The sequence below is a fragment of the Maniola jurtina genome, chromosome 8 (genome assembly GCF_905333055.1).
Source record: "Maniola jurtina chromosome 8, ilManJurt1.1, whole genome shotgun sequence".
NCBI classification, from domain to species: Eukaryota; Metazoa; Arthropoda; class Insecta; order Lepidoptera; family Nymphalidae; genus Maniola; species Maniola jurtina.
The window spans coordinates 10,184,865-10,195,894 of NC_060036.1; the positions used below are offsets into that span (position 1 = coordinate 10,184,865).

The 11,030-nt window shown below is 35.3% G+C and overlaps 2 protein-coding genes across 2 annotated transcripts; one reads left to right on the top strand and one right to left on the bottom strand.

The window, feature by feature from the left end:
- Positions 1-68: 68 nt before the first annotated feature.
- LOC123867856 (MICOS complex subunit MIC13 homolog QIL1) lies at positions 69-850 on the top strand. The gene is made up of 3 exons (XM_045910157.1): positions 69-245; positions 314-470; positions 580-850. Exons 1-3 carry the CDS (start codon positions 238-240, stop codon positions 778-780), a joined length of 366 nt encoding a protein of 121 aa, XP_045766113.1. The 5' UTR covers positions 69-237; the 3' UTR covers positions 781-850.
- Positions 851-1,729: 879 nt separating this feature from the next.
- Positions 1,730-9,184, bottom strand: LOC123867844 (proliferation-associated protein 2G4). Its single transcript, XM_045910139.1, has 8 exons — positions 9,020-9,184; positions 8,597-8,831; positions 7,396-7,549; positions 6,853-7,074; positions 6,248-6,340; positions 5,096-5,209; positions 4,162-4,308; positions 1,730-3,362 (listed from the first exon to the last, which is right to left on the bottom strand). The coding sequence occupies exons 1-8, from the start codon at positions 9,171-9,173 to the stop codon at positions 3,273-3,275; spliced, it is 1,209 nt and encodes a 402-aa protein (XP_045766095.1). The 5' UTR covers positions 9,174-9,184; the 3' UTR covers positions 1,730-3,272.
- Positions 9,185-11,030: the final 1,846 nt, after the last annotated feature.

Sequence of the window (11,030 nt, forward strand, 5' to 3'; positions counted from 1 at the left end):
AGTAAAGCCAGATTTAAAGAAAAAAAAAATCTTTGATATTTGTTAGGTATTATCTATGATCCAGAGTCCAGACTACTTACTGACTTAATTTTTATTTAGTGATCTGTGATTGAGTTCAGAGTTGAGGACTTGAGGTTTTTTGACTATTTTTGCGATGTTTTCTAACCAAAAAATTACATAATCCTTTTCCAGCATTAATTAAACAATTCCACACATAAAACATACCATTACGCCAAGATGATAAAGTATGTCCTTATCTTTTAGCGGCGCAAACCTTTAGACTTTATCATTCTGAATGACCAACTAATTTCAGGTTTGCCGTAAAATCTGCTTTACTTGGTTCAGCAGTTTATTATACAGTTGATAAAGGAGTATGGAAAGACAGTTCAACGACTAGTGAACTATATGACGAATTAGAAAAAGGTGTGTCTCCCTATGTTGGCGAACTAAAGAAACAGATTCCCTATGAGGTACCTACCTATTAATATTATTATTTTGTTCTCAGACACCTACCCAGGAACGTCCATTTTCTCTTACAGCTGTTGTTTGTTTTGAATTATCACACAAATATACTTTCAGCTTCCACCTCTGCCTTCAAATGATAGGCTGTCATATTTATTTAAATACTATTGGAACAGTGGTGTAAAGGCTACATTCAGATTCCTAGTTGACCTTCCCACACATGCATCTGATGCAGCCATCAAGACATACAATTTTGTATCTGAATCACTAGAACCGAATCAATCAAGTCCAGAAACAAGTCAAGATAATGTGAAATAAATTGAATAAAATGGAAGCAATGTAAAACAGCTGTTACATAATTTATTATTAAAATGTGATGTAATAAGTAGAATGAAGTTTCATTTCTTTGTCAAAGTAGGTTTAATCAATAACATAATCAATAACCACCATAGCATAGATTAGGCATTACCACTGACAGGATTTTGTTACCTCATAGGGCCTTAAATTATATTTGGGAGTTCTGTGGGCCTTACCCTATTCTTGAGGGTTGTTTCTGTTTAATTATGTTATAACATATTTTCAATTGAAAAATTTAAGAACCCCCAACACAAAACCTCTAATAACTTTCCAATGGCTGAACTGATTTTCTTGGATTATAGCTAAGATCACTCAATCAAGCCACCTTTCAAACAAAAAAAAAAACTAAATAAAATCGGTTCATTCGTTCAGGAGCTATGATGCCACAGATAGATAGATACACATGTCAAACTTATTACACCCCTCTTTTTGGGTTGGGGGTTAATAAAATACTCTTTTCTTGAGGTGTCCAGTTTTTATAATTATAAAAATAATGCATGCAACTTTCACCTCCGACCTTTCCTTTCACTTGGGTATAACAGGTACCTAGTTACTAATGAGTATTCTGAGATGTCTGACATCAGGACATATTTGTTTGATATGTGAGAAAGTGTTTGTAGCCCTGAGATACCATACAGCATACAGGTTAGAAAATGCAGACATTACAGGCTGAAATTACTCCATGTTGAATACATGATGCATCAGGTAAAAGTTGCATAATTGAGTACCTAGCTGCTGCTATAGGAATACCGCTTGCCTGAGAAGGCTCATGGGGTAGGTTGCGGGAGGGTGACAGTTGAGAACTTGCAACCTATGCCCTGGTCCATGTCAGTAGAACAGTATGCCTATTCTTACAGGACCTAAAATATAGGTTATATAAAGAGGAGTTAATAAAAATAACAATTATTACGAAAAACGGACCACGAAAATCAAGTTTGATTTATTCTTTTCATATGTCACACATTTAATTTTAGATTATTGTTAGTTCCATAGATATTTTGAAATGTATAAGCACAATACATCATTGTATTTATAAGTCATTCATCATCAAATGTACCTCATGGATTCTAATATAATATATAAGTTATCTTATATTTATGGAACTAAAAACAGTCAAGTACCCTTATTTTGAAGTACCCACATTATGTATAACTAGTTTTTAAATTTAAAAATTTATCCTAATTTAGACATTTGTAAAGAATCTCTTGGTTACAAAAACAATTGAATACTTCAAAATAATTGTAAATACAACAGTTCATTTTCATTGTTGTGTTAATTTGAGATATTTATGTATATTAAATATTATGACAGAATAAAATTTTGTGCTCAGTAAAAATATTTCTAAAAACCAATGGAGTTAATCAGGAATGATCTTGTATATCAGATTGGTTTTAGAAAACTCAACAGAATTTGGATATGAATACAATTATTTAATGGTAGGTATGAATATTATTCTAACTGACCTATAATTGATAAATTCTGGATTTGAACTAGAACATGTAAATGAATAAAGATGTATTTTTTGATAGAATTTTACACTTATAAGTGTGTTATTTTGTACATAATCATCTAACCCTTATTCGGTATTTTGCCTATCTGTCGTCGAAAGAAAAAAGGCGTATCCATCGATGTGCGTATCTGCCGATTTTTGCATTAAAGATTTGATTTGCCGAGTCAAAAATTGACAACCATATCTACAATATATATTTTATTTGTTAGTGAGTTTCAATTCTGGAATTACACTAGGCCAAAAAGGCTGCCATTAATTTATCTCTCGAAATGTCAAGTTAAAAACTGCAATCAAGTAAATGCGACCTTTTTAGTACATCTGCCGCTAATAGTACGACTGAGAAAAGCGCAGTACAACCATTAACAGCTTTTGCAACTGCGCGGGATAGTATTGCCGGCGCACTTAACTGCGCAAACTTTCTTGTGCAGGTAAGACTGAGCGTGTAACCGGAGCATTAGACACAGTTTACGACAATTAGTTACGGAACTTCTCACAAACTTTCTCTTCAACGTCACTGGCAGGCATCAAACGTTAGTACATTTTTGACGCAGGTAGCCCTATTTTTCTTTGATTTTACTTCACCATAGTCTAATATTTATAGCCTTATAAAGACTGATAAAATAATCTTTATACACATTAAAATAAAAAAAATGCTGCATAGAATGGTTTTTAAAGATTTCAGATCTTGATTATAATTTTTATGTTCCGTTTGTTTTGGTTAGATGCATCCTTTTTGCTTAGGGCGGCAACAATTGTGTTTTGATTTTATTAATAGTTCAATGAACACTGAAAAGAAAACACTCATTCAAAGCTATTTATAGAAGGGTTATTATTGCTCCTTTTATCACTGTACAGGGTGGTCAGAATATTGTCCATATGAGAGTTGTTAGAAAGATGCTGAATTCATTTAAATTCAGTCCTTCGGTAAATACAAATTCAATTGCTAGGCAGCAGTTTCAACTTCCATGGCTTCTTCAGCACCAGTTTTCTTTTTCTTCTTCTTATTTGACTTGGCAGATGAGTTCAGTAGCGCCTGTGGAAAAAAGTATTTAGATTAGATTGAGGCGTTAAACAGATAATATTAAAATGTTGTTAATATTTTAAATGTTGTAGTAATAGTTCAAACCGAGATTTCATAGTGAACAAATCGGCTCAAAAAAATTACATTTCTGTACCCTGTGCTTGTTCAAAATAAACTATTAAGGAAGTATATTTTGAAAGATTACAGGGAGTGGCAACTAGCACCCCATACCTTTAATATGGGGGAAAAAAACCGGCCAAGTGCGAGTCAGACTCGCGCACCGAGGGTTCCGTACTCAGGTATTTTTTCAGACATTGCGCACGATAACTATTATGCTTAAAAATAAATAAAAGTCTGTTTTAGAATGTACAAGTAAAGCCCTTTCATATGATACCCCAATTGGTATAGTTATCATACTTTGAAATTGAAACACATTTTTTTTGTGATGTAACCTACCTACTTGCCAAATTTCATGATTCTAGGTCAACGGGAAGTACCCTATAGGTTTTCTTGACAGACACGACGGACGGACGGACAGACAGAAAACTACAATATAAGGGTTCCGTTTTTCCTTTTGAGGTACAGAACCCTAAAAAAGCAAAATATATAGATGTTGCTTCACAGTTCACATTTTAATTCACTCTATCTATGCAGAGTATTTATTCTCTGAACTTTTATTAAGAAACAATAAACTTATTAAAAATACTGTTTTACTACCGTTTTTTTTTTGATGACGAACCTATTTTCAAAATAGTTATGTATGTGATCATGAGCTATTTATTAGTTTGTGCCATATAAAATTGTTAATTACATTAAGTTCAGGGTCCTTCAATGTGCGTTCAGTCTTGCACTGACTCTTGTCAAACGGCAGGCCGGTGATGCGGTGTGTGCCGCTGGGGAGAAGTAACGCCGTGAATTTGAACTGTGCCACCAATTCACCCGGCCTTTCGTATAGCACCTGGAAGATTTCAAAGTCATCAAAGCCTTTTAATCCAAATGGGGTACACATCTATACTAATATTATAAAGAGGAAACCTTTGTATTTTTGTATGTTTGTATTGAATAGGCTCAAAAACTACTGGACCGATTTCAAAATTTCTTTTATCATTACTTAGAGGGATTCTTCCGAATCCGTATAGGCTATATTTTATCCCGGAAAATAGAAAAAATAAATGTCCACCCGTGCGAAGCCGGGGCGGGTCGCTAGTCTTGAATAAAAAGGTTTGAAATTGGGGTTTGCCATGGATTTGACATAAGGGTGATAATTAATTACTTTACTTAAAACTCTGGTTCCAAATGTCCTGGTCTGTGAAGCCCAAAAAAACTCAGTTGACTATTTGAGTAGTCATAAGACAATAATCCATTGTGTATTATCAACTAAATTACAGCCTTGGCTTATAACTTAATGGCCAGTCTTGATAACATACCCAATATTTGTGATGAGTAAAGTATACCTACTGCCCAGACCATTAGTCTTAATTATCAGAACTAACTATTAGTCAAAATTATCAGAGAGCCAAATCAAAATGTTATTTTGAATCTTTTTTTTTTTTAATTATATAGACTAGCGCTTGGCTGCAATCAGACCTGCTAGCAAGTGATGATGCAGCCTAAGATGGAGCGCGCTTGCCTAGAACATGCCTATTCACTCTTGACTTGAAGGTACCCATAAAAGGTGAAAGGGAATACTGATGCCGGAAGGGTGTTCTAGTGAATAACAGTTTTAGTATTATTAGTTTTCATACCTGGAAGGGCTCAATAAGTTTATGGTTGACACATTCAACGACGCCGAGCCTTGCGCTTGTTTCTTTGTCAAAACTCCGAAGATTAAAAGGCATTGAACCATGCTTATTGCGGACCTAAAACGAATAAAACAATATTAGTAGAGCTATTTGACTGTGTATATAGAGTCTATTAGGAAAGAATACCACCTAATCTGCACTTGGCCAGCGTGATAGACTAGTGCGATGGCCAAACCCTTCTCATCTCATTTTTCGCCGATGGATTGATGATGTCTATTACTACATAAAGCGACACTCACTCCCCCGCGCCCGCAACATAAGGGCACGCCGTGTCGTATCATGTAAAGCATTGTAACTCTCGATTTTGAATAGTCCTTGTCAGTAGATGATGAAATCTGTTTGCTTGTATGAAGTGTTTTACTTGTATTATATATAGCTCGGCTATTTAACTGTTGTAATGATCTATACCCATATATTATAGCATGAAACTAAATATATCGGCTCAAACTCGTTACGTCACTATACCCTAAAATTTCCACAATATCAAATTGTTGATATTGTTTCAAAGTAATTTAGGGATATGAAAAGAATGATGCCTAGAAATAAGCACACATTTAAGCCGGCCACAGTGGGGCGGTGCGCAAAATGCGTTCTTTCGCTGAAATTGTATTTATTTATTTACTTTTATTTATTTATTATTAACTAAGAAGCAAAACAAAAGGTGTAAAAAGAAACACCAAATAATAAATACATCAAGTTTTCTGCCGAAAACAACTTTGCATTTATTTGCAGATATTTTTGTAGACAAAAAGTTTTGGGGTTACTAACTGCATCACACGAAAGGAAATTCGCTGTGCAATAATGCGCACCGATCGGCATATTATGCAATAGTTTACCTCTGAGCTAAAATAAAATAATAGTTAATAATGCGATTTTTTTAATGATATACGCGCATTTATTTGCATGCAGATATCTATTGTTACGTAGACATCCGCTAAGAAAGGATTTATGAAATTCAACTCATAGGGGGGCAAAATAGGGGTTTGAGAATGGTATAATCCACGCGAAGACGCGAGAATAAGCTAGTAAATAATAATGATAATAATAATCAACATTCAGGCGAGATGTGTGATCGCCATAAGCAAAATTTCTCACCTCGCTATAGAACATTCTTGATGCCTTCAACTTGAGTTGATAGACTTCATCAGTTTTTTTGTATATCGTACATCTTGTATCCATCTCACGACCCTGAAACACATGCAAATGATATTTCTTAATGTACATGAAAAAAATCACTTATTATTAAAGATATAAGTTATAAATATAAAGAAAATAATATGACCCTTTACCAATAGTAGGATCTTTGTGTCAGTATATAACTGGATTAAAATATGTCAAAGTAATTTCAATCCTAGTTCATACTATTTACTTTTCCCTGAGTACTGCCAGACTAGCGAGTGTAAGCTAGCCTAGAAAGAATTCAGGGTATTTATTGGATATAGGGCACTCTTCTGCCAAGTGCCAGATAATCAATTTACTAGAGATCAAAAGAACTGTAGTGATCTCCATACTTATTAATACACAAACTTTATTCTTTAACTTATTTAATTTGCCGTTTTTTGCTCTCCTGTACAATTTACTTTTTCCGACTATGCCTTGTATATTTTAGTTGGGGTATCCTACTTGTTTATAAGCCATACTTTGTAAATTACTCTAATGTGGGAATTTTTAATCAAAAATAAACAAATTATCACACTTACAACACCTTCTCCAGTAGAAACTAATACATCCATTGCATACACTTCGTAAGTCTCAAAGGTGGCCTTTTCATGCTCTTTCCTCTGCGCCTCTGATGGGTTTTGTATGATGCTCTTCTCTCCATCAATACGGAACTGTTTCAACTGGTGTGACAACATGCCTTCAATGGGCTTGCATCCATACTCTGCGCTGATTTTTTGTACAACATCTGTTACTGCATAGTTCTATAAAAAATGAGACTTGAATTTTTTTTCAACCATTTTATATTTTATCTAATGAATAATATAGCAATAATAGCTGGTCTCTGCTTTGAAGTTTAAGGAAGGGATGATTCCTATAATAAAGCCTAAACAGTTCAAATCTATTAGGTGGACTGAATTCTTAAAGGTTTGTTGATTCTAACCAGATTCATTAGCATTATATTATTATCCCTAGCACATGTTGTATGCTTAGCGCAGCACAATGGGTTCATTGTTTAATAATTTTTTTATCCTTGTGTAGGCAATGTTTTAAATAAGTGTAACTAGTCCAAAAATAATGTGCACCTCATTCCCAGGTCGGAGCAACCTCAAGGCGGCTTCACTGGCCAGATGTGCGGCGAGGAGCACGTCAGCTGCACGCCCAGACACCTCTCCGCCGCCCACAGCAACTGTGTGTGCAACCACTGCGATGAAGCCATCAATGTGGGCACCTAGGTCACTAGGATAATAAAAAAAACTGGTCAAGTGCGAGTCAGACTTGCACATGAAGGGTTGTGTACAAGAAATAAGATTAATTTTATTTATGACTAGATGATGCCCGCGACTTCGTTCGCGTGGATGTAGGTTTTTAAATTCCCGTGGGAACTCTTTGATTTTCCGGGATAAAAAGTAGCCTATGTGCTAATCCAGAGTATAATCTATCTCCATTCTAAATTTCAGCCCAATCCGTCCAGTAGTTTTTGCGTGAAGGAGTAACAAACATACACACACACACACACACACACACACACATACAAACTTTCGCCTTTATAATATTAGTGTGATGTAACCACAATTTCAGTTTTCATACTTTTCCTTTATTTGTCCTAAATATAATGTGTTATATTGCTATCTAAACTTTATGATTCTAGGTCAAGTTTTAATTCTCTTTACGAGTCTTGGTAGACTGCAGAGAAATCATACAGACAGATAATGTGATTCTATAAAAGTTCAATTTTTCCTTATGAGATATGGAACTCTAAAACAACAAAATTATACTTTACCCAGCCCACCCCAGCTTGATAAGGATACCCACCCCAAAATTGGTCAGGATGCTTTCTGAATTTCTAAATATCCTAATAAACACAACTATTTTCTTTATTGATATAGAATAGATTGTACATAAAGAAACAATGAATGGAATTGGGGCTTATCAATAAAGTGAAGACTTTTTTATTAATTACTGACTTCAAAAAGGTGGGTATTCAATTAGGTGTCTTTTTTTTGTATACTTATATTCCTGTGGCATCTTATTGGGATAATAAAAATTTAGAGGCTATGAAACAAACCTACTGCACTGGAAAGGTTGTCATGTTAAGACACAAGATTATGATTGCTTATTAATTATTATTATACACAAGCTATCAGATTTAAAAAGTAAACCTAAACAAAATGTTCAGATACCTATATGGTACTATCTTACCATTCATAGCAATTAATAAGAATGGTCAGGTGTGAATCTATTATTAGTTTCACATGTAAAAGTTATAAATAAGATAATGCTCACATCTTAGCAAGATCTCCTTGTTTCAAGATGTAGTCTGTTTCACTAGGGATAGGAGAATAGTGGCATATACAGTTGTTTACGGAGACGCATGTTGAAAACGCTATGCCTTTCTTGGAGTCCTTCTCTTTTTTGAAGACTTTCGAAGTTTCTTCCAGTAGCAATTTGTCCCCGAACTCGCATAATTCACGCGCCGAAGCATCTGGCACGCATTTTGCTAGAACTTGTTCTAAAACACCTGGAATAATGAATAGTTGTTAAGTGGGAATCCTGGTAATTGACTGGAAATACTTTTGGTGACAAGAGCCTCCACATTGCCCGCATGGCGATGACACCGGACACGCGTCCCATCATCGAAGACGTGGAGTCCTACTGTTAAACTTGTGTTATGAAGTACGAAAATGTAATTGGTGTATCAATACTTACGGTTAACAATTTGCCCTGCTAACTTGTACTTGGTAACAACCAAGTCTTCAGCGATCGTTTTTTCCGCTTCTATAGCGTCAGCCATTTCTAAAACTATAGTTTGGTTATGTGGATGGATTTTGGATACTGGCTGTTGGTTGGCCAGTTGGTTCATAAACTTGTCAGTCACGTGACCATGACGTAGTAGTAAAAATGGCGCGCAAGCTCTTTAGTTTATGGTCAAATAAGTATTAAGAAGGTACGTAATGTTCGTAGTCTGTGGGTGGTCTGTGGTAGTGATTACGTACCTACTCTTTGGAAGAGAGAGAGAGAATCTACAAAAGACATGGATACGACAACGATCTTTTGGCACTAGAATGACATCGACAGGAGGGCGCACTTGTAGAACAAAGGATGCCAGCACATAAAATCTCAATTTTAGAGAATATATTGCAAATTCTGGATGAATGAATAGGCACCTACCTATAATAATATTTCTATTTTCTATGGGGCAGCATTGTTTATATACTATCTCTATGGGGCAGCATGACACTTCATAAGTTGGCGGCGTTAGTTCCAATTTGGCCACGCGCCAAGAGAGCTTTGTTGGACTGTATATTAGTAGAATTCATTCATCATATAATGGGGCAGGGGCAGGGGTTTTCATTAAAAAACGCTCTGGCACGCTTTGGATCACAGAAATTTCTAAATAATAGTAGTTTTCAAATCGAACCTGTACATGAAAATGTAGTTGCAAAAATCATACTGGCGATCAATTCGAATGCGCAAGGAATAGACAAGATTAACATGGATATGATTGTTCTTACTTTACCAACGACTCTTTCTGTTATCACAGCTATAGTTAACAAGTCAATACTATCCTCGAAATTTCCTTCACTCTGGAAAACAGCTTTAGTTCTGCCTTTGCCAAAAATTAATGATCCTGTAGGTGTCAAAGATTTACGACCAATAAGTATTCTTCCTTATATTTCTAAGATTCTGGAAAAAATAATCTACAACCAAGTCATTAAGTACTGCGAGACCTATAATATCTTACCATATTTTCAATCGGGATTTAGGAAACATCGTAGCACATCTTCTGCTCTTTCTGACGTAATTCACAATATACTTACCTCTCAGGATTCTGGTAAGGGTAGTATTCTTGCGTTGCTTGACTTTTCCCGGGCGTTTGACTCAATTAATATAAAACTAATGCTTGCTAAACTTTCATTCTATGGTTTTTCTTCAACTACAGTGCAATGGTTCTCTAGCTACCTACATGACAGGATGCAACAAGTGGTTATTCGAAAAAGTGATGGAAAAGATCTGTTATCTTCACTAAAACCGGTTAACAGGGGTGTCCCTCAGGGCTCCATTCTAGGACCTCTCTTATTTATATTGTATTCGGCTGATATTATTAACTGTATTGAAAATTGTCAATATCATCTATACGCTGATGACCTTCAAATATATATTCCTGTCAACCATCAAGATATTAGTAATGCAGTTAATCAGATGAACAAAGTCCTAAACAACATTTCACAATGGTGCCAGCAAAATTCTCTTATTCTAAACCCCCTGAAGTCCAAATTTATGGTTTTAGGTACAAAGAGGCAAGTAAGCAATGTTCTTGCCCACCAGCCAAAACTATTGATTGACGGTGTCGAAATAGAACACGTCTGTGAAACTCGAAATCTTGGCTTGCGCATGGATGAAAACCTTCGCTTCGAAAACCACGTAGCTGATCTTGCTCGGAACTGTTTCTATAGACTAAAAGTGTTGTACAAGATTCGGCCTTACATTAATATTAACCTTAGAATTAAGCTTTGTGACACACTAATATTGTCAAAATTAAATTACTGCCTAACAGTTTACGGTCCTTGCCTATTTGGTAAAACGTGGCGTTTACTTGAACGAATACAAAACGCATGCGCTCGTTTTTGTTTTCCCATTCCACCAAGATCTCACGTCACTCCATTTTTAAATGAAAACAATCTATTAAAAATGAAGAACAGATATTATCTACTTTTAG